General features: G+C 41.4%; 1 protein-coding gene across 1 annotated transcript in view; it reads left to right on the top strand.

Annotated features, from left to right (window-relative positions):
* The first annotated feature begins 366 nt into the window (after positions 1 to 366).
* Positions 367 to 24,381, top strand: part of LOC138605280 (CD276 antigen-like) — a 33,350-nt gene continuing 9,335 nt past the window's right edge. The window contains exons 1-4 of the mRNA XM_069677426.1: positions 367 to 466; positions 1,078 to 1,401; positions 3,914 to 4,192; positions 16,270 to 16,548. Coding sequence (XP_069533527.1) covers positions 367 to 466; positions 1,078 to 1,401; positions 3,914 to 4,192; positions 16,270 to 16,548 — 982 coding nt within the window. The remainder of the gene's footprint in view (positions 467 to 1,077; positions 1,402 to 3,913; positions 4,193 to 16,269; positions 16,549 to 24,381) is intronic.

The following is a 24,381-nucleotide window of genomic DNA, read 5'->3' as shown; positions in this document are numbered from 1 at the left end:
CAAATAACAGTTAAACACTGAGAGTTACCATTTTACTGCACAAAGTTTACTTTAATATGTTTTACTTTTGGTTTATTTAGTTGATGATACTTTAATACTTTTACTTGTTTTGGAATATTTTAACGGTGTATTAAAAGTACTTTTAGTACTTAAAGGAAAGGATCTGAATACTTTCCACTACTGGTAACTAACATAAAGTAATCTCATCAGTTTTTGTCCAGTCATGATTTAGTTAACTGGAATGACGCTTTTATTGTGAAGGATGGTAACCGGAAGTGATGATGAATACTAAATGTGTTTGGTTTCATCTCGCGCAGCCAGCAATGTTTAAATGTCCGTCAGTAACGTTACAGTGATGTTAAAGTGATGTTTAATCTTCAGGAGACATCGACAACCATGAAGCTTCTTCCTCTCGCGTGTCTCTGTCTCGTGACTCGGTCTGGAAAAACGTTTGCTGATGGAAACGGTAAGAAAACTAACGGCTGATATTTACACGGACTTCTTTTATATTTAAATGTCAGACAACATTTGAAAACATGAAGTCTGGAAACAGAAAACTACTAAGTTTATCAGTGGTGAGTAGATAACGTTAGCACCTGCGCCTGTTAGCATCAGTTTCATTTTAAAATAAGGATCATTTACACAGTTTGAATTTGTGCCTTAATAAACAGCACAGATCAATATTTAGCCTAGACATTATCCTTCACAATACAGATGTCATTTAATTACAGCCTGTTTCTGGTAAATTTCAGCCGTTTAATAGACATGCGCAGTGTGATGATGTTGAGCATCTCTAGGAGTGGATGTGCGGGGCGTCGCCTCCATCCTGCAGAGAGAAAACTGCAGCATCACTCAACTATGGACGCTGATATTTATTAAACATTTATATTTACATAATATAAAATGTATTTAATTGAGAAGGAAATAAGAATTATGATAAAATAAGAACCAGAGAAAGAAGTTTATTGTTGTATCATAAGCTGACATTTTGTTGTAACACAAACTTCCATAAATCTGTTTGGGCTTATTTCTTCCTGCATGTAAACAAACTGATTAATCCATGTGTTTATCTTCCAGGGCCAGTGGTGGTGAAAGAAGACAGTGATGTTGTTTTAAAGTGTTCCCTCAGCACCAAGGAGAACATCGAGTCAAAGCTGTTTGACTGGAAGAAAGACGGTCACAAGGAGGTGTTCATGTATGATGCTGGTTTTATCTACAGTAAGGGCCGTACAGGTCAAGATGAACAGTTTGAAGGTCGAGTCTCACATTTTCCAGAAGAACTGAAGAACGGCAACGCCTCCATAATGATCAGAAAGACGAAGGTGGCTGACAGTGGAAACTACACCTGTATTTTTCCACGTCTTCAGCCGAGCCAAGAATTCCACATTCAGCTTGTTGTTGGTGAGTTCTTTCATTAAACAGTCAGAGATGGTTGGAGAGTCCCAGATGGTCCTCATCCCCACAGAGCTGCAGCCACATCTGGAGAGATCACCTCTCTATCACACATGCAGCACATTACAGATAATGTTCCTCTGCACTTAAATTTCAGTGTTTGGTTAATGAAGTGAGAACACTTATATTTGTCCACAAAATGAAGTTGATAAAAATTTTACTCTAACATCTGTTTTGTTTTTCCTTTCAGGTGATATCTTAACCTCTTGGTGTTTATTTTAATAAGGTGCATTTCTGTCCCTTAAACCTTGCTGATTTTAAACTGTATAATAGCAACACCATGAGGAGCTGATACATGTCCATTACATCCCTGTAAAGCAAACACTCTGAGGTTTCATCAGGTGTGTTGATCTTACTTAAGGCTCTTAAAGAGTTGAGTTGCAGGATGATTAAATATAAAAAAATAAAGAAAAATGTTCGTTTTTTTCATAGCAATTCATATTTTAAATATAGTCTATTAGTCCTAATAAGGTCCTATCAGGCTGAAATTCATAGGATCTCTCCCACAGCCTGTCTATATTGTTTGTATCAAGTTTCAGGTTTACAGACTGAAGTGGCTCCGAGATATTTTAGAAAGTGCAGTACAGAGCATCACCAGCAGGTGTCCACAGAGCTCTGTAAAACTTCTCTAAAGTTACCAAAAGAAGATAATTAATCTCTTTATGATACTGAAAAATGTCCCTATGGGTTTAATGTTACTAAAAATATATTGTAAACATTTATAAGAAAGATTTACACATATATAATCATTGAATTATCCCTCTCTAAACATATAAACAAAGTTTCTCTGCGATGAAAGTGTCCCACTACTTCATTCAGTCCAACACCGCTAACTTCCATATATGGTCAGACAGGTAATTTTAGTGGCCACAAACTCAGAGTATATTCACTGTGCTGACTTCCCATTGGATGACAGTGGCTGTCAATCACACTCAAGTGGCGCTCCTAAATATATCCTCTCCTCTAGTTGGCTGATTGAGTCAAAAGTCCGGTAGGTTCGTCACTTTAGGTCGTATAAAGATTCTGATTGGTTCATATCGTTGCTGGGCGTTTCACTATTTCAGAGATACTGAACATCATTTGTTAAATCTTTTGTCAATACAGAAAAATTGGCAGAATTTAAAGTCTTTAAAAGTTTGACGAGCGGAGCTAAAACTAACCGGAGCACGCAAACGATTTTCTTTTCAGTTTAATTTTCGTTCCGCTTGAATTTAGACGAAATTGATTTAATCGGTGAGGTTTTGTTTTTATAAACGTGCGCTTGTTCATAAATTAATGTTGGATTTTATACCTGTGAATAAATTTTAACTGCGGCTAGACGGGATAGCTGGTAAGGTGCTAACTGTTTTCTGCCGTAAAGTAAGACGCAACAGTCGTAACGTCGTAAATCCTAAAGTTTGATCGTTACATGCGTTGAAAAAACGAACCTCTAAGCTTTAAAATGAGGTGTTATATGTGAGTATTGACGGCTGCAGTTAATGTGAAAATATGTAGTTTATTTATTTGTCACTTTTTACATGTAAATTTTGGGTCGCGTGCAACCTCCGCGCCTTAAAAGATTAAAGGACAGGTCAGAGGAAAACATCCCAGGTGAGTCCTGATGATGATGACATCACTGATCTCTACATCACCTCGCATGTTCTGTAACTCATCACATACAATGAATACCAGAATATTTTCAGTTCATACAAGTTTTTATGACATATGAAAACTTTTATAAGAAATTCCTTGTTTCATAATATCTAGAAATATTGAATTGGCCACTTCCGGTTGATACCTAAGGCTTACAGGTCACCTGTGCCAAAATTAATCCAGTATTTAGGGGTGCGTATCTGAAATAAAGAGCTTGTTAATTTTACAACTATTGTCTCTGTATCCTCAGTGATTTATTAAGGTGGACAAATGAATATACAGCTGTTAGTGTAACTCAACAGTTTAACAGCATCAATAACTGCAGACTCCTGAATGAACATAAATGCAAATCAACCTCCTTCTATGATAGTTTGAACTAAGCAGAACATTATAACCTTCATGAAGGGACGATTTACTGCAGGGCTGCATCATTATAAGCAGTATAGACTAAGATACAGCATAAGTTTATACCTTACATTGTTATGGCAATGATATCCCTAAAATCAAGACTCAAGTGTAGTCCAAATACCTGTACCGTATCTTTGCGTCTGTCCTGTCCTCAGAAATAGTTAGTGAAACTTTAGTTAACTTTTGGTAGAGGTTAAATGTGTTTGAGACTGTGTCCTATGTTACAGTTCTGGGATGTGAAACGAAAGCTTGAGTTCTTTTAATTTCTGCTTCTTCTTTCTGATGTTTTTCACTGTAATCCTCATTTACTAGCAGGGAAGAGATGAACATAAAACATCACAGTGTTACGTTTGTACTCTTGTATTTGTCCTTTATCAGTAATTGGTCATTAATTGTTAATTAATTTACACTGTTTTCACAGGTGCGACTCCCAAGCCGTCTGTTACTACACTTGATGAAACAAAGGACTGGTCTCTGCTCCAGTGTGAGGTTTATGGAGCTTCTCCTAAACCTAAAGTGGAGTGGCAGGACAGTTCTGGAAACACCCTTCATGCTAAAGAACCACAGGTCACAGAAAGAGGAGGCAGCTACGACATCATCCTCCAAACTACTGTGACCCAGACCGACCACTACCGCTGTGTCGTCACTCAGGAGGAGGTCAACCACCAGACTGAGGCGAAGATTTACGTTCACGTCAGCGGTAAGATTTCTCTACAGTAGTATTTTTACATTTAAATAATCTAAATGTTTATGTGTTATCAGTTTATAAAAAAATCTGTGTTCAGACTGATTGCAAAGTTACACAAGTTGAAAATCTTAGTGACAAAGTTTTACGGAGGCTGAAATTCATTAAACCACAGAGATAAGATGAAGCACGAGAGAGTCTGGAGAGAAATGACAGCAATCACTGGAGTTTGGTGGTAAATTTTGGGATCAGAGACACTCAGCCGCTGTGTACTTTTTATAGCTAGCTGTTGTGTCTTCTGTATTGTCAGTCTTACAGGCGTTTGTGTTGAATAAACACGGACTAATACACTAACTAAGATAAAACAATAGAAATGCCAATAGTCAAATTCACCTGATCAAATACAGGCACAAATCAACCTTTTGTTTAATCTGAATTCACATATTAGGAGCATTTACAACATTGTTTTTTTTCTCTGTGACAATGTGACAACATGATTATACACGACTAAATGTGCTGGACATGACGTGCAGTTACATTCGCAGTGTTTCATTTGCTCTTTAAAAAAGTTTTAGAGCAATATTTTTTTACAGAAATGTAGTTGACCTTATAAACTGTCCCTCACACTAACTACCAGGTGTAACTGTGCAGCTGATTGAACCAACTGACTAAACTAGTTTGATCCAGAAAACACAAAATATGAGCAGCTGACAGTGAGGAGAAGAGGAGATATAACATGATTTAACACGACACTTAAAGGACTGTTGGATCATATTTCACACAATAATATAATAATAAGTTATGACAATAATAATGTAACATTGAAAGGCCCAGTTGTGTGTGTTGTGCAGCATATTTCCCTCTCAGTGTAAACTGCATGAACACATATTATTGTCAAACTAACACATTCCTGCAAACATGCATCTAAAGACAGAAACAAACAGCTGCTGCTCCTTTACACAGTGTTAGTATCTGACTTTAATGTTTCACTCGGACACTTTAAACTTAGTTCTTCTAAGTTTCGCTGCAGCTCGTCAGGCTGAAATGATCTCCATGGTTACGTTGTTGAGGGCTTTCTGATTGGACGCTGCTGCAGATGTTGGCTGGATGTTGTATTCCTATGCCTGCAGCGCTCTGTATCAGATCAGCTTCATGGAAGAGACAACAAATACAATCTAATGCAATAAAATCCAACAGTTGTGTCATCAGTTGGACCTTTACCAAGTTTCTAATGTTCAGTTTGTGTTGACTTTGTTGTAAATGTGTAAATGTGTTGATATATTTGTGACTGAGGTCACAGGTAAAGGTGATGTTGCTCTTGACTCCATCATACTGAGAGCTGTTTCTCATGTGTGGCTCCTCTGGTTACAAACATGAGACAGTCAGAATATTAGAAACACATGTGAATATAACGCAGTCCAGAACAACAGCAGCACTAACATGAGCTCAGGGATTAAACTACAGGTGTGTTGGATTGCAGGAGATGATGCAGGTGTACCTGACAAAGTGACCACTGAGTGTTTGTATCATAGTTAAGCTCTGATAACACGAGATGTGAACATGCTGTTAAAGACCCCATGACTCATATTTTAACACACAGTTTATTATAACTTTGGTTTCATAGAAAATATTGTCGACACATCAGACAACTTTTTTTTTCCTCAAGAATATTTTTATTGAGTTTAAACAATTAAGCAAATTACACACAGTGAGTTTGTGAAGTGCACAACAGATGTGATCAAACAAAGCGCATCCATAGCAAGAGAGCACGACTTATAAACTCGAAGCGATCATCCCTCACCCCCACTAGCCCCAACTACCAGCCGGAGTCCCGTGTGTCAAAGGGAAGCCTATTTCGTCTCAGGAGGAAATTAGGAAAGTGCTGAAAGTCGGGTTGTATATTTAGAAAAGAGAAGGAAAACAGGGTAAATATAAGGTTAAATAAAAGAACATAAAAGAAGGAGGGTTCAGCAAGTGATAAACTGTAGCTGGCCCTTGGTCCCAATGAATGAGGCGGAGAGTTTCATACTGGTGCTTAAATGTTGTTGCTTATGGTGCACCGTGAAAACTATAGATAAGAAATACAGGAAAAAGAGGAAAAAGGGTTAGTGTTAATATACATGCAACTATTTCATTTACAGCTTCATAATTAATATTGGACAAACAAAACTTTACTGAGCATGAATTCCACATTCAGATTTTAGGTACTCTGAAATCCATAGATGCAATGAACCACAATTTAATAGACAGAAAAATAATAATAATAAAAATACATTAATTAGACAAAACAATAATGGTTGTTTAAATTCAACCAATAACTCATGATCAACTTGTGTAAGCTGCATCACTCAGAAATAAAGAGAAAAACCAGAGTAGACAATAGGTGAGAGCACAGGCGGTGAAGAGGTACACAGGTGAAGATTACACCACCTAATTGCCTCCCCCTTTATCTACCGTCGCACCGCTCAGCTGACGCTACACCACCAATGACTGACCACCAGGTGGCAGTCTAGGACAACCCAACGTCATTCACAGAAACAATATACAGAATGTTACTGCCAGAAATCAACAGAATGACAACAGACAAAAAGAGAGTCAGGATATACACCTTTAGTTTGACTGGAGGTTCTGAAAGTATTTCAGGAAAGGTCCCCACACCCTTTGGAACTTAATATTTGAGTTACAAACTGAGTAGTGGATCTTTTCAAGGTTTAGACAGGACATAATGTCCCTCAGCCAGTGAGCGTGGATGGGCGGGGCAGCATCCTTCCATCTTAGTAATACTGCACGCCTGGCCAAAAGGGAGGCGAACGACAGCATGCGGCGCCCGACTGGCGTTAGGCGCACGTCTTCCTCTCCAGTTGTGCCAAAAAGGGCGACCAGAGGGTCAGGTGCTCGGTCAAAATTCAGGATTGTGGATAAGGTTTGAAAAACGTCTCTCCAGGATTTTTCCAGACTAGGACACGTCCAGAACATGTGGATGAGGGAGGCCTCACCTCCCTTACATTTGTCACAGCAGGGATTCACATCCGGGTACATACGAGATAGTTTGACTGTGGACACATGGGCCCTATGCACGACCTTAAACTGTAAGAGACAGTGACGGGCACAAAGGATGTTGAATTAACCAGCTTGAAGATTGAATCTCAAACGTCGTCCGTCAGTGAGAGGTTCAAATCCAGCTCCCAGGCAGTTTTAATTTTGTGGAGAGGGGCATGTCTTACACCTGCCAGCTTGTCATATATGATAGATATTAAACCTTTACGTGCCGGATGTAGACCAAGAAAAGCATCAACGTATCAGATGCCTCAGGGAAACTTGGTATCAGAGACTGGAGAAAGTGTCTGGTTTGCAGGTACCTAAAAAAGTGGGTGTTAGGTAGGTTAAACTTTTCAGAGAGTGGTTCAAATGTTGCAAAGCTGTTATTGATAAAAAGATCTTTAAAACGCTCGATACCCTTTCTGTGCCATTCCTGAAACGCAGAATCAAGTGAGGAAGGCTGAAAAAGATGGTTGGATAAAACAGGACTTGAGAGAGAAAAGCCATGTGTTTTCTGAACTGAACCCATACTCTATAATCCATAATCAATTGATTTAATTGGGGGAAAAGGGAGTGAGAATCTAAGCAGTGCTGGGATGGAGAGGTTTTGGGCAGAACTCACCTCCATTGCCACCCATGCTGGACAGAGAGCTCGGTTATGAAAGTGTGACCAAAACGTGAGAGAGCGTATATTAGCCGCCCAGTAATAGAAGCGGAAATTAGGCAGCGCCATGCGGCCGTCACGTTTAGATTTTTGAAGATGGGCTTTGTTTAGTCGAGGGCGCTTGCCCTTCCATAAGTAGGACGAGATAACTGAGTCTAGAGAGTCAAAGAGAAGTTTAGGAATGAAGGTTGGTATAGATTGAAAAAGATAGAAGAATTTAGGGAGAATATTCATTTTGACAGAGTTAATTCGGCCCACCAGAGATGCAGATAGGGGTGAGCACTGCGTTAGGCACTGTTTCACAGGACTTAACAGAGTGAGGAAACTTTCTTTAAACAGACACTTATGTTTTCTTGTGACTGTAACACCAAGGTAAGGGCCCGATCAGACAGGACGCGTTTTAGCAGCTGGGGCTTTTTTGTCATTGTTTTCAATGAGAGGCTTTTCGCGCGCTGCTTTTGCTTTGCAGAGCGCCGCGCTTTTTTCCGCTCTGTGCGCCTCGCGTTTTTGAGGAAACGCTCCGAGCACCTCGAGTTGAAAAAACTTCAACTCAAAGCAGAAAAGCGCCCGACGTCATGGGCGTCCTTTCTCATTGTCCAATCGGATGAAAGGAGAGGCGGGCCTTCTGTCAGTTTACAATGTAACGGTTAGGTTAATGACAGCTAATGATTCGGTGGTTGCCTTAACAACAGCAGGGGAAAAAAGCTGCTAAAACGCGCTCTGTCTGATCGGGTGTTTACTTTCACATAAAGGCAGTGCGGTGCGCCTCTTCTGTCTGATCGGGCTCTAAGTAAATAGATTTTTCACATTCTTAAAGGGGAGGTTATATTCTGATACAAGTGCCGTGTCTGATACTGGCCGAATTGGTTGAGTAGTGACAGCATGGGGGGGTGGGGAGGTCTCCGGGCTTGATAGTAACAAAGTAGTGGGCTTAAGGGGCACCCTTGGCGAGTACCCCTTTGGAGGTTGAAGGGTTGTGACTGTTTTTTTTAAACCATCACTTTATTATCTTTTATAATGAAGCATAAACAGTGTACAGCTAAACAGTACACACACCATGAAAACCAAAAGAGGAAACAAAGGTAAAGAAAATAATAAATAAATAAATAACAATAAAAACATAGCAGCCTTACTGACAGTCAGATCTGTTCATTAGTCCAAACCTCATGTTGTTTATCATTACCCTCCAGGAACTTGTAGAAAATCGTCCATACTTTCCAAAACTTGTCAAGTTAGTTTGTGGAGAAATAGCTTATCCTTTCAAGAGCAAGAAAGAGAGTCACTCCTTCCAACCACTGAGAGACTCCACAGGTTGTTTGTTTCTTCCACGAGCGAGCGATACATCGTTTGGCTTCCAGGAAACAAACATTGAGCAGATATTTGACATCATTTGAAAGTACAAAATCATCAGGATAAATATTAAGAATACACAATTTAGTCAAGAGGCACCTTTTTACTGATCATTTGACTGCAGGAGTCTCACACCTTTTCCCAGAAGCAGATTATCAGTGGGCATTCCCACAAACAGTGAAGAAGAGACCCCTTGTGGACACCACATTTATTACACGTGTCAGGAATATTTGGGTTAAAGTGATGCACCTTCACTGGAGTAATGTATCGTCTGGTAAGCCATTTGTACTGTAGTAGTTTGGAGTGTGTATTAACTGTTTGAGTTTGAACTAAGGAGCATGCCACTGACCATTCCTCAACTGTTATATTGATCTGTAAATCCCCTCTCCAAGCCTGAAGAAGATTTCTTGAAGATTCTTTACATGTTTTAACAAACAAGTTATACAGTAAAGACACCTGTCCCTTGGACTCCAGATTATCTAAAATAATGCCCTCTAGGGAAGAAAGATGAGGACGCTCTAAGCTGTTGTTTTGCCTGGACATTATAAAACTTCTGAGCTGAAGATATTTAAAAAAGTGCTTATTGGGAATGTTGTATGTAGCTTGAAGTTCCTGAAATGACATCAATTTATTATCCTTGTAAAGGTCGGACACCTTTGCTGCACCCTTACTAGCCCAGAACTTAAATCCAGGGTCCGCCCTGCCTGGTCGAAAATCATCATCACCAAAAAGTGGCGTAAAATGAGATAACTGTTTATATGAGTAAATATAAGTTTAAAGGGATTGCAATTGACTGGGATTCCATAATAACCCATGATGGGGGGTTATTCTTAACAAAATAAAACATAGCTGCTCTAACTTGAGCTGCCCAGAAACACCACATAAGATTTGGTAACTGCAGTCCACCCCTATCATAAGGCAAATATAACAAAGAAAGTCTAAGTCTTGGACGTTTGTTGTTCCAGATGAAATTGGAAAATGCTTTTTTTAGTACTTGGAAAAAGGAGGGTTGTGGAGAACGAGGTATTGCTTGGAAGAGATACAGAAACTTTGGCAAAATTGTCATTTTTAATACATTAATGCGCCCAATCAAGGATATGGGTAGTTTGTTCCACCTGTTAAGAGCTGCAAGACCGAATCTGTGAGGGGATTATAATTTGCTTGTATAATTTGGCTGATAGTAGGGGTGATGTGAACACCTAGCTAAGTAAATTGTTTTGATACCACAAATGGGGTTGAAACCGGAGGGTTGAGTCTTTCATTTTCCGCCAAAAACATTATTACAGATTTATTATTATTTATTTTGTATCCTGAAAATGTACTGAAGGTTTGCATCAAGTCAAGTAAGGCGGGTAAAGTTTGCTGCAGGTTTGAGCAAAACAACATGACATCGTCTGCATACAGGGAAATTCCATGTTCGATATCTCCTCGTTTTATTCCTGATATATTTGTATGTTTACGAACAAACATGGCTAGTGGCTCAATAGCCAGAGTGAATAGAAGAGGAGACAGAGGACAGCCCTGCCTTGTTCCTCTGTTGAGCTTGAATAGAGTTGATGTAAACCCGTTAGTTAAAATCTCAGCTTGTGGGTTAGAGTAAAGAAGCTGCACCCATCTGAGAAACCTACCCCCAATACCAAACCTCTCCATAACTTCAAAAAGATGTTGCCATTCTATTCTGTCAAAGGCCTTTTCCGCGTCCAATGACAGCGTAGCTTTATCTGAGGTATTAGTTTTCTCAAAAAGTACGTTCAGCACTCTTCTTATGTTGTGAAACCCTTGCCTCCCCTGCACAAATCCTTTCTGGTCAGGATGAACTATTGTTGGTAGAATTGGCTCCAATCTCTTAGCTAGTACTTTACATAACATTTTAAGATCATTATTGAGGAGAGATATTGGCCTATATGATCCACACTGAGTTGAAGGTTTCCCAGGTTTCAGTAATAGTGTAATAACAGCAATGTTCAGCGAGGGAGGAAGGGATCCTTTATCAAATGATTCTCGAGACATATCTAGCAGGGGTGGTATTAGTTCTGACTTAAAGATTTGATATATTTCAATTGGAATCCCATCGGGTCCTTTTTCCTCCTTTCAAGCTATTAATAGCCTCAGACAGTTCCTGTGTCCCAAGGTCAAGCTCTAAAGAGCCCAGAATTTCTTCACTCAGAGGAGTAAATTCTAGTTTATCCAACAATTCTTTTTGTAGGTTTGGAGCTGAATCTGAATACTCAGAGCTAAACAAGGAAGTGTACAATTCTAGAAAAGAATGATTGATTTCCTTTGGATCAGAAGTTGTCTCCCCATTATTTGTTTGAATTGAGTTGATTGCTTTTTCTGTTTGTATCTGTCTAATGCGCCAAGCTAATAGCTTCCCAGCTTCCTCACCATGTTCATAATAGGATTGTTTTAGTCTCATCAGGCTTTTTGTTGCCTCATTTGCAGATAAAACATTATATCTAGCTCTCTGTTTATGTAGTTCCACAATCAGCTGTTGGCATGGATTTTGGCGGATTTGAGTTTCAGTTTCTTTGATAGATTTTTCCAGTTTTTCCAAAAACCATCCTGTAAGATTTGTGTTTGAAGCTAGTATAGCTGATCATCTGGCCTCTTATAAAAGCTTTAAAGGCTTCCCACCTCACAGCTGCAGATGTTTGATCCGTGTTATCTTCAGAACAGACATCTATTTGTGCTCCAAGACATTTTATAAATTCAGGGTCTCTGAGCCAAGTTGTCTGAAGCCGCCATCTAGAAGGATGATAGACAATGTTGAGGCATGGTCTGAGATTATTCTGCTATCATACCAACAGTTAGTAATAAGTGATTCTAGGTCTGCAGAAACTAGGTAATAATCGATCCTTGAAAAGGTTTGGTAGGTACTGGAGTAACAGGAGAACGTGAACTGATTTGGGTGTCTACTTCTCCACACATCAATTACATTAAAATCTTTTATGCACTGAAGCAGCTCTTTTCTAGTCTGTGGGTGTGAGGTGTCTAACCCAGTGGATCTGTCCAGCTCTGGCTGTAGTACACAATTAAAATCACCCCCAATGATAAGATGACCAGGCAGGGCAGCTCATGATAGGACAAGGTGTCTGTAAAATGTTGCGTTATCACTGTTTGTCCCATATACATTCACTAAGTTTAGCATTGGACAATAAGATATCTGCCAAAAGAACCTTCAGTCACACTGATTAGCTCAAAAGGAAGTGATTTATGTATGAGAGTGATTACTCCTCGTGCATGTGAGCTAAAGGAAGCCGAAAACACCTGAGCAGACCATCTCCTCCTCACTCTGATCACGTCCTCTGCAGTTACATGAGTCTCTTGAAGGAAAACTATTTTGGAATTGAACTGTCGAATCCTGCTCATAACTTGCTTTAACTTGACAATTTTGTTTAATCCTCTTACATTCCAGGAGGTAAACTGAAGTTCAGAGGTCATGAGTAAAAAATCAGAATCATGTCAGGCTGAATAAACTTCAAGTGGCTGCTGCTGATGTAGAAAGTAACATGAGAAGAGAAAAACCAAACATAAAAAGATGCAAAAGTAACAAAGAGGAACTTGGGAACATTACTGAGTGTACTTCCCCAACTGAAATACACCCACCCCCCCCAAAGAAAACACATCCTACAGAGCTCACACAGGAGCCCAACTGTGGAGCTACGCTGGTCCACACATGCTGTTGTCATGGTGAGGAACAGCCTACTTGACAGCCAGAGTGACCCCCCCCCCCCCCCCCAACCTCCGTTAAACAGTAATGATGTCATAACCACAGTATATCGGGATTCAGTTTGTGATTACTGCCACACAGATGAACATCAATTAAACATAGACTCAGTGATTAAATAATTACTGTGCGATGAAAATAATGCCAATATTGTCGTATATCCACCGTATATTTATAACATACCTATTTATTTAGGCAACGTGAAAGTCCCAAGGTATAACTCTGTTATGTTGTCCCTCAGTTGTCCACGGGTTCAGGATTATCATCCCTTAGTTTCCGTACGAATTTCTCCGCCGCCGCTGCTGTGTCAAAAGTGTGGCGTCTTCTCTCGTGCGTGATGAGAAGTGTCGCCGGGTGAACAATCCCGTAGCGTAGATCCAGAATGGAGAGAGACGCCAACTCTTTCTTCACTTGATCGAACACTTTTCTTCGCTTCTGGAGGTCAGCAGAGATGTCTGGAAAGAGCATGATCCTTTGGTTGTCCAAAAGTAAGTGCCCCTTCACCCTGGCAGCCCTCATAATCCATGTTTAGTCCGCGTAGTTGAGGAGTTTCATTATCACCACTCTGGGTCGCGCCGCCGGCCTCGCTTCAGCTTCACTGGGTTTTCCAATTCTATGTGCTCTCTCTATCAGTAGTTGTCTAGGGAAGTTACCTGCACCAAGCACCTCAGGCAGCCGCTTCTCCAAAAATTAGCAGAAGTCAGTCCCTTCCCTCCCTTCCGGGAGACCCACGAGACGGAGATTCGAGCGGCGGCTGCGGTTTTCCAAATCGTCCACCTTATTTGTTAACTCCTCAATGGCCGCTTTCATGGTCGTGTTCTGAGCTAGCAGGGATGTAACATTGTCCCCGTTAGCACTAACTCTGTCTTCAGCTTCGGAGATACGAACCGTCACCGCTTTCAAATCAGACTGTAACCCTTGAATTGCTTCGAAAAGTCCGTCAAATCTCTGCACGAAGTCGTCCATCATCCCTTGAATAGCGGACAGGATACTGTCTGGGCTGGTAGCCATGCTAGCGTCTTTAGCTTCTTCATTAGCTTCCCCGCTAACTTGCAGCGTGGAGTCTAATTTAGCAGATTTCTGTGACTGCTTTGGCGGTTTCGGTGGCATTTGGAACCCACTTTGTCCTCGACAATATAATATATGGTGGTCAGAATTAGTTTTGGTTGTTAAGTTGCAAAATTCTTTGAACTTGATGGAGGGGTCCTAACACCTGTCCGCTCAGCACCGCGCCATAACAGGAAGTGGACTGTTGAGAGTTGGTTAGGATTGAGGCAGTAGGGCAAAGATACAGTCATTTATCCACTTGATAAAGCTTGGTCTGAGGCCGAATTTTCCCACAACAGAAAATAAGTACTTCCACTCCACGCGATCAAACGGTTTTTCCGCATCGAGAGAGATGACACACTCGGGGACCGGGTCGGAGGGAGAGTACAGAAGGTCAAATCGGCGGCGTGTATTAAAACAGGAGTGGCGGTTTTTGACAAAGCCGGTCTGATCCTCGGATACGATTGATGGTAAAATGTCCTCCAGCCTACGGGCCAGAACTTTAGCCAAAATGTTGGCATCAACGTTTAAGAAGGAGATTGGCCTATAGGAGGAGCACTCTGTTGGATCTTTGCCTTTCTCTGCAATGAGAGTAAAACATGCTTCATTAAATGATGCTGGAAGTTTACCGAGCAGCAGCTGTCTCCTCTTTTGATATTGGCTCATCTCATCTCATTTAGTTGTCAGAGGAAATCGTGGGGATGTTTAAGCGATTTAAAAAATCGGGAGTAGAAATTCCTGAATGTATCTTTAATCTTGGAGTGATCTTGGGTCATGTTGCCATCATCCATTTGAGTTTTTGTGATGTGCCGCTTTGCTCTGAATCCTCTCACCTGATTGGCTAAAATCTTACCAGATTTGTCACCATGGATACAAAACAAACTCTTACTCATCAGAAGTTGGCGTTCAGTTGGATGTGTCGAGAGGAGTTCACTGGCTTCTTGTATAAGTCTGGGTTCTTAGAGCGTATTGCTGATCTATTTCTGTAATTTTAGTGGCTCATTCTAGTCGTTCTTTGTGGGCACTCTTTTTCATATTCACGGTGTAGGAAATAATTGGTCCCCTAAGGTAGGCTTTCAGAGCATCCCAAACAGTCAGGCTGGAGGTTTCAGGTGAAGTATTTGTATGGAAGAAGAAGGTGATCTGCTCCTCCATAAATTTCACCAAGTCATTATCTGATCATAAGGTCGAGTTAAAACGCCGATGTCTTTTTATGTGAGGAAGGCCAGGAAGGGTCATAGATCGTAGAACTGGGGCGTGGTCTGATATCACTATGCTCTGATAGTCACAGGAGCGGACCGATGGGATCGATTGGTTATCAATAAGAAAATAGTCGATCCTTGAGAAGGTATGATGGACGTGTGAAAAGAAGGAATATTCTCTCTTGTTTGAATGGAGACGGCGCCACGCGTCAGAAACACCATCATTGGATAGGAAGGAGTGAATAAGTGAGGCAGACTGACTCATTATGCCAGGGTTGGGAGAGGATCGATCCAGCACAGGATCCAACCAACACTTTAAATCCCCACCAAGTATGAGAGAGTATGAGCTCAGGTCAGGCGAGGAGGAGACAAAACGTTTGGAGCATACACGTTGGCGAACACTACCTTTGCATTCTATCATTTCCCTGAGACGATGACGTAACGACCGTTTTTATCTGACACTACATGATGATGCTCAAAGGGAATGTTTTGGTTCATAAGAATTGAAGCCCCCCTGGCTTTGGCCTGGATAGTAGAGTGGAAGTGCTGCCCCGCCCACCGCGACATGAGGCGAGTATCATCAGAACTACGATGTGAGTTTCTTGTAAAAAAGCAGTTTTAAATAGTTTGATGTGGGAGAACACTTCCTTTGTTTTTACAGGGTGGTTTAAACCCTTCACATTCCAGCTCAAGAAATTTAAGTGACTATCCATTCTCCTTCGATCAGACGACAAATTAATGTGATTTTATTCAAACATCATTTTGGTCACAACAAATGTCGCTCAAAGATTCAAGTGTTGTCCAAACGTCTTCACTGTTTCTGTGCTTCTTCAGGATGTGAGGCAGAAAAAGAGTTTGAGGTTTAAAAAGTTCACAAATCTGAGTTAAACAAGAAGGTAGAAATTAAATGTGTTTAAGATATAATGACTCAGACTTTTCAACTTTTATTATACTTTACCTACATGTTTAAAACACACTTTAAACTACATCTAAAACGTCCCAGTGTTACATTTCTAATGCTTCTAATGTCTTTGAAAATATTTTGTTTCTACTGTTTTAACAGGAGCAGCTTCAAAACCAAACATCGCAACACTTGATCAAACAAATAACCACGCTCTGCTGCAGTGTGAAGTTTATGGAGCTTCTCCTAAACCTAAAGTGGAGTGGCAGGACAGTTCTGGAAACATCCTTCATGCTAAAGAACCACAGGTCACAGAAAGAGGAGGCAGCTACGACATCATCCTCCAAACTACTGTGACCCAGAACGGCCGCTACCGCTGTGTCGTCACTCAGGAGGAGATCAACCACCAGACTGAGGCTGAGACCTTAGTGCATATCAGTGGTGAGATTCTTCCTTTTAGTATTTTATATTCAAATCATTTGTTGTGTTTTTGTTTCCATATATATTTATTGATGCAGACTGAACTTCATGAATCTATTGGGATAAGACTTCGAGCGTAACATGAAGAACTGGAGGTTGTGTTAAATTATGAGATCAGTCTGATCAGTCACACAAAAACACACAAACTCCACAAACAAGAATTAAATAAACTCCACACATAAAACCTTTAATAGATTTATAAATAACTGCTGCAACCAGGGGTCCGTTTCACAAAGCAGGTTTAGTGAAAACTCTGAGTCTGTTGACCCTGAAATGAGGGAAACTCTGAGTTTTCCGTTTCACAGAGGGAGGTAACTCAAACCAGAGAAAGAGGGGTAACTCCAGCCTGTTTCACAGAGAGAGGTGACTTAAGCTCTCGGTCAGTTACCGTAGTAACAGACTCTATGAACCTAACCTGGTCGCAAGCAGGTTTTTCTCAGTGAACCTGGAGTTTCTCTCTGTCTCCGCCCTCTTTCAGCCACACACGGTATTTGATTTCCTCATTCATCAGTCAGCAGGCGAGTTTTGGCGTAGCATAGTTCTGCCGTCTGTTATTTAAAGAAATCAGTCAGTAGGCCTGTATTAGAAGTCCAGTAGGCGACTTGTTTCACTAACATGGCATGTCCTTTTGATAACGATCCCGTGGATGAAGGTGCAGCGTTACTGCGCAGAGAATTAGATATTCGTCGGGAGATGGTTATCAGACCGCGCATAGATGTTCTAGCAGTTCGAGCGGTGCCGTTTCACGTCACAGTCCATCATCTACATACACAACCTAATCCGTCCTTACATGTGCAACATTACCAACCGTAGTCCTGCTCTCACATCCAGGCAGGTATTGTGTGTTGCGCTGCGTTTCTTTGCAAATGGGAGTTTTTTGTACATATTTTTGAGCCTGAAGTGAAAATAAAACTAGTTGTAAAGTGAAATCTGTATTCTCCCTCATGTGGCTCCGACACACACAGAGGCTCTCTGAGGGTTTGTTAGCTGTAATCAGACAGTCACATTAGAGAGAGAGTATTTTATGAATCAGTGTGAAAGTGCAGAATTACAGCAGCTGAGGGATTCATGAATCACAAACATCAACAAGGACACTCTGAAGATGTTCAAAGACTTGAATCCTATTTTTAGGACTTTATTTATGAACTAGAAACTAAAAACTAGGAGCAAACTTTAACTCTGAATATATACAATGATAGTTAATGGGAATCCTTTGGTAGCATAGAGACACATACAGGCTTTAACCTGCAGTTTTTACTGGACAATATAAACATGTGATTCATCCCCATGAAATGACAGTGAGGGTCTCAGGTTACAAACATGTTGGGAGGAATGTAGCTTCTTTCCTGTCTTCATTCACTGCAGCAGAGTGTTGGTGGACTACAAGCAGAGCTCACTTTAAAGCAGCTTTAGGTTTGAACTCAAAGTGAAAACAGAGATTAAAACAACAGCGACACGTTGTTCTTTCTAAATGTGTGCAGAAATCGTCCTCATCTGTCTGAGCCTGAAACCAGGAGATCACAAACGTCACCTCCTCCACATTTACTCCCATTTAGTTTGGAGTTTAGAAACAGTGTCTCTGTCTCAGTGTTTGTCCACTAGAGGGCGCTGTCAGGTTGAGTTCACTCTGTTTAATGTCTCACTCTCTGCACGTGCTCACAGTTCTTTAACGATCACATTCAAAGTCACATTATCAAAAGGTTTTTAGTGTTTATTTGAGACTTTAATGGGCCTAAAAATCCAGCGACATGAGGGGAGTAAAAACTGAGGAAGACTTTTCTTGGACTCCTTTTTTGTCTTTCTTTCAAAGATTGTAGAGATCTCTGATTGTGTCCTCTCTTTAAGCAACACTTTAAGATCTTTTTCAGCTCCATCAGAACACAAGAATCATCAGGAGGAACTCAGACTGCAGAACATTATCTTCAGCTGAACGTGAGGAAGCATTTTTGGACGTAACACGGGTTGTGGATATTTGTCCTCCTCTCTTACTGTGTAGTGGCTCCATCAAGGTGTTACTTCATCAGCAGTGTGGACAGGAGTCATTATTACAGGGACTAATACGTGTGTTTAATGTATATATGGCACGTGAGCAGATCAATAAGACTTGAGAAACACAAAACCTTCCTTTGAAGAGCAAATAAATGTGTGGTGTTCATTTGTTTAGACATAAACAGCGTCACAGAGAAACAGAGTTAATAATCCAGGAATGTTCCTGACCACTAAATGTGACACTTTTGAACACATGTTTTATTGTTGTACACAGAAATGAACACAAGATGTAATGATGAGCTCCACAGACTCACATCCTCTCTTGTAGACCCTCTGTGGTCTGACCCTGCACCATTTAAGAGCCGTGTAAACTTCAGCATCATGTCCACTCTGCAGATATGTGGGCTCTCACAGTGTTAAAAGCTGAACTCTAACAACATGACTGTAACAGGCTTTACTGCAGCTGCTCTTTATTCATATCACACACAGGAAGGACAGCAGCCTCTTCTTCTGCTGCTGCTTTCACAAGCAAACTGTGGAGGGTTGAGTTTGTGGGCACAAGAGGCAGGTGATGCAGGTGTGACAGAGACAGGATGTAGGTGCTCTAAAGGTGGAGGTGATCTAAAACCATGAAGCACAGAAGCTGATGTGTTTGATGGGGGAGCAGAGCTGCACACAGTGATTGTGTCTGATCAATATTGGAGTCATGTGATCATAAATCCTTTGACCTGTCTGGAGAAGACCTTTAACATCCTTCCTGTCAGAGCATCAGGCCTTTCCTGCTCTGTGAGCTAAATGGAGGGATGAACTGTGAGCGTGCTGCAGACACAATCACATTCAGAGCTGTGATTTGTTTGATGTCAAATCACACATAAATACAGTCGGCTTATTTATAAATGACGGCTTATTAAGGTTTGATATTCTCACAGGAAACTAAATGTTTCACTTTCAGATTCACGTCCTCGTAAAACAAAACAAACGACTTTGTCTGAAGTTTGAATCCTACCGAGCTTTTTCTGCTCGCTCACACAGTTCAGTTTGGGAATATGTGTTTAGTGGTGTGTTGGTCAGAGAAGCCAGCAGTGTGTCAAATAGATCTGTAATACACTTTTATTATACAGCACTTTTCTGAGCGCGCTCAAACACACAGACTGTTTTCAACAGTTCAGACGGATATTTAAGGAGATTATTGGTGCCGATGTGGACGATGACGTTTGAAACACGAGGCTCATTAGCTGGATCTAAAGGGCTTTATCAGTCGGACAGCAGCGCCCGAGAGACCACAAGTTATCGTGTGACGTTCCCGATGATTGAGTCAAACAGAAACAAGGATTTGAGCTGAAGTAGGAGCTGATGAGTGAACATGGTGAAAGTTAGCGTGTAGGAGTGTCGGTACAGTTCACGAGCTGCAGGACGAGAGACTCCACGAGTTCTCGAGAGATAAAACAGCAAAGACTTGTGAGCTGCATTTAGTCATTGACTTCAAAGTGTATAAAATTCAGTTTCTTCTCCAGGTGAAAGAAACTTGTCAGGTTTTGCTCAGGATTCATGAGAACAGACGAACACTTCCTCTGTAGAAGCAAACAGAAGAACATGAGCTGTATGTTCATGTCTCTGTACTCAGGGGGATTTACACCTGGAAACACTCTCAGGTGTTTGTAGTTGTCGTACATTGAATGAGTGTGGTGGAGATTTGTCCTCATGTCAGATAATAAAACAGCCTGAGAATCAAACAGACGCTGAGGCTCAGGCAGTGGATCTCACGCAGGGATCAAAACATTGAATTTTCCAGCCAAGAATAAATTTCTTTGAGGTTTATTTAAACTTTGTGCCGTCAAACAAAGATCGTCGGCGTCTTCTGTGTTCCTCTCACAGGTAAACAAACAAACACCTTCACAGGTGCCTGCCCAGCCTATCCGTACCTAAAGCAGCCAGCTCTTTCAAAATAAAAGCATCAATAAACACTAAATAATCCTGTGACCAAACATGATCACAGCATCCCTTCATGTTGGAGCTCTTCATATGGTCCAGTAATATTTGACAGTCATTTAAAGTTGACTTTCAGGTGGTAGCTCCGAGTTTGAAACATGAATGATCTTTTTATAACTGTAGTAACTCTGAATATTAAAGCAGCACAATCTGATGAGAGATCCTCTCAATGGATTTGATCAGAAAGGATGTTTTCAAACTCACCAATCAGGACGCTTCGTGTTTTTTCACAGGAAAATAAATGATTGTAATGTTGAACATTTTCCAGTCATATAATAAATATTACACTGTGAGCTTTTGTGAGCTCAGAAATACGAGCTGAAGAAGGCTGAAATATTTCCCTGTGTGTGTAGAGATGTGAAACTGTGTCTCAGTCTGTACAAGAGACGCTCAGAACGACCTCTGAATCATCTCTGCAGCCTTTTATTAAAGAGTTCAAAGTGTGTTTGTCTTTAAGAGTTGGAGCTTCATGCTGCATAAATCCAGACTGTGTGTCGCTCTGCTCACATTGAGCTCCAATAACTGGAGAGCCGACCCTCCACCAAGAAGCACGTCATGGTTTTAATGTGGACATCGCTGGGCAGCCGTCAGTGCTGCAAGAAGAGCTCACATTTAATGTGTGACATCATTCACTCGTTCACTCGTTCACTACTTCCTGCTCACTATTAAAGAGTTCTCTGCAGACGAATATATAATGAGCTCATCTGAACATGAAACCTTTACTCGCCTCATTTTCTCTGCTCCGTTAATGATGTCACTGCTGTTTTTATTCTTTCAGCACAATGCATGATGGGATATAGTGTTTGCTTAGGTGTGCACTGCTTCTCCTGATGCATTGTGGGATACTTTGAGTCCACTATAATGGCTGCATCCCAGTTGTCCCACTGAGCCCGACCTCTGAACTCTGCCCCTGAATGTATCTGGACTCCTGCAGAGAGCAGTGTGTCCTGTTTCTCTCTCAGTCCAGGTGTAGTGGTCGTCTAACCCTCCAAACGCCTCTCAATGGAGCGTTTTCACATGCAGACTCCAAGCTAGAAGAAAGTTCCCAGAATGCTTTGCAAACTGAGGCAGTGTAACTTAGAATATGGCTACCTGAGCAGGAAGAGAGCTCATATCTTTGCAAAGAATCATCCAGAAACTTTCCAATCAGTGTGATTATCTTTGTTTTCTTTAAGAGCAGAGGATATTTAATTAGACCGTTGTGTCAAACATTGAATTAAAATCTATATTTCTGAAGTCAATAGAAACAGGACGAAGCTCCAACATCCCCCTCCTCACTACTGAGACCAAAACCAAAAGCAACCTGTGAGCTGTGCAGCCGAGCAGGAGGAGACTGAGCATCAGATCAGAGCTAACATCACTGTTCCTGCTGAGATTCATCCCAGTGCTGCTTTTATCTGCACACAGTTTGACAGCTTAGATTTCAGGAGGATGCTCACCTTTAGTTGTTCTCTTTGTGTCGGCTGTGACGTCCAGTCTGCTGTGTGTGATCTGCAGTTACACTCTGAGAGTCACAACAACTCTGTGTTCTCTGTTTCAGACTCTCCTGGATGGATCGTTGCTACTGCTGTTGTCAGTGTTGTTTTAGTTGGAGTGCTTGTTGTTCATGTATTCCTTCTAGCCACTGGTCGCATCAGTTGTAAAAAAGGTAAGATTAGATCATCAATTGTATCAAAATATTCATGATGTCTTTCCATGTGTCTCCAGCTCAGAGTCCTGTCAGTACTTTGACCTCCTCAGTCGTGCAGTGTTCAGTTGGTATTTACACTCCGAGTCGATCGAGTCGGTTGTGATTGTCTTGAACATAATCTTGTTTCTCTTCCTGCAGACGAGGAGAAGGGAGAGACCCTCAAAGACCCCAGTGATTCAGGGCTGCTACCTGAACAAAGTGGACCCAGTGAAGCAGCTTTACATGTGCTGTGAAGTCGGCTGCTCCAGTTTGTGTGTGTTGTTGTTAAACTGTGTGAGAACCAGTCTGAGGTTCAGACCGTGCTGTGTGATGGTGAGGACATTTTGGCTGCTCCTCACTTACTTCAGGCAGTTTGAGAGTTCAGACCTGTTTTTAAGGTCAAAGGTTAAATGAGTGTCAGGTGAAGGTGAGGATCAGGGCTGTAGATGAACAGGATGTTGGGATGGTGAATGTGCATGTGGCTCATTCTGCTTTCATATACAAGTGTTACTCCTGTAAATTCTCCAATAACAGCCGGCTCTCTGTAAGTAGTCGGGGGCGTGGTCGGCACCAACAGATAAAGGCCGAAAAAAGAAAAAGTCAAATAATTAAAAAATGTATTTTTGAATTATTCATAAGTGATGAATGTTATCATCCTTTTTATTTACAAATATGAGCCAATAATCAAACAATCATCACACGCGGCAAAGGGCAGAGAGTAAAACCCAGGGCCGCTGCATCGAATCGGTCATTGATGCTGCACCTTATTTACTAATTCTGATGCTTAGCAATAATAGCTTTTAGTATTTCTATGTTGCATTTTTATGTTGACCTTATTTGGGCGTACTGAGCTCTATTGTGATTGTATACTTTGTGAAACATCAATAAACATGTTTGAATAATAATCATGATGCAGATTAGGAACAAGTCAACATGAAGCTTTGTCAGGTCTGTCCTCAAGAGGAGGAGAAAACTTTTAACAAGACAAGTTTGTTGAGCGGAGGTCGGATCGATCTGATGCATTTGAGGATGTCGGGAAATCTGAACGGCTTTCGTGACACAGTGTCAGGGAATTTATCTCAAGTTGAATTTTAGATCTAGCTTCGAGCTTTCACACTATTAAGGAACAACACTCAGGTACTGGAATAAACAGAGCAGATCATATAAAAATGAGGCTTCATACTAAAATATGACCACATGCACAGAGGGAATTAGAACTAACAGCCTGTCTCGAACATAAGCCTGCTTCATATACAGCCTGGTGCCCTCTGCAGCTCAGGTAAATAAAGGCCCCGCCCACTCTGTGAGAATTTACGGTGTGTCCCATCACCACGCCCACAATCCTTCCCTGACCTGAACCAAGTTTATTATAAAGTGTCATCGTAACGAGTTCTTCATTAAAGTAATCTCAAAGATTTCCATGTAAATAAATGTCTGTTAAGTCTCTATCTATCGCCGCATGAGGAAACACAAAGGTGATTGGCTACTTACGATGTGCTGCCATCACCCCAGAGCCTGAAATGTTGGGTAGAGGGGGACCCATCGTGCCCATTGTGTTCAGAGACCGCCACCTTGAGGCATGTTCTGTCAGGTTGTAAGATTAGTCTGTCACTACACATGGTGACATAACCAGGTTTGAAACGTTTAGCAGCAGGGATTCAAAGTAGAAGACGACAGGTGAACTCAGGATGCAATCAGGAACAGAGTGCAGCCATTCAGTTTGTCCGTGAGGGGGAGAAATGTAAAGGAGGAAGGCTCTCGCTGCCCGTCCAACTACAAGTTTGAGTTGCTCTCTCTTTCCTCATGAAAATGGGGGAGTAGGGGGAGGTACATTGTACAGCCAAACCCGGCGGGGGTGAGTGCTCGCCTCAGACAGGACACCTCACCCTGGCTCTGCCTTCCCTGACTTCTTTTTAAGGCCACTTTCCCACTGGTGAAAAAAGAATGCTAAACCCCGCTAACGCACTTCTTTTTTGCTCAGTGGGAAATGTTACAATCGGCATTCAGGCCCGGGTCAAATGACTCTGCAGTAGACCCGGGTAATTATTGCCTCGGCTCCGATCGGCATTGATGGGAACACAAAACCCGTGACGACACGTAAATCTCCGCCCCCTTTCCGGCGTGATGCTGTGCTACGTCGGTAACTT

This window comes from Semicossyphus pulcher, unplaced genomic scaffold (assembly GCF_022749685.1).
Source record: "Semicossyphus pulcher isolate SPU_LCO1_2020_fin unplaced genomic scaffold, fSemPul1.0.p SCAF_3, whole genome shotgun sequence".
NCBI classification, from domain to species: domain Eukaryota; kingdom Metazoa; phylum Chordata; class Actinopteri; order Labriformes; family Labridae; genus Semicossyphus; species Semicossyphus pulcher.
Note: the sequence above shows the minus strand (reverse complement) of the source record. Positions and strands in the feature narration are given on the sequence as shown.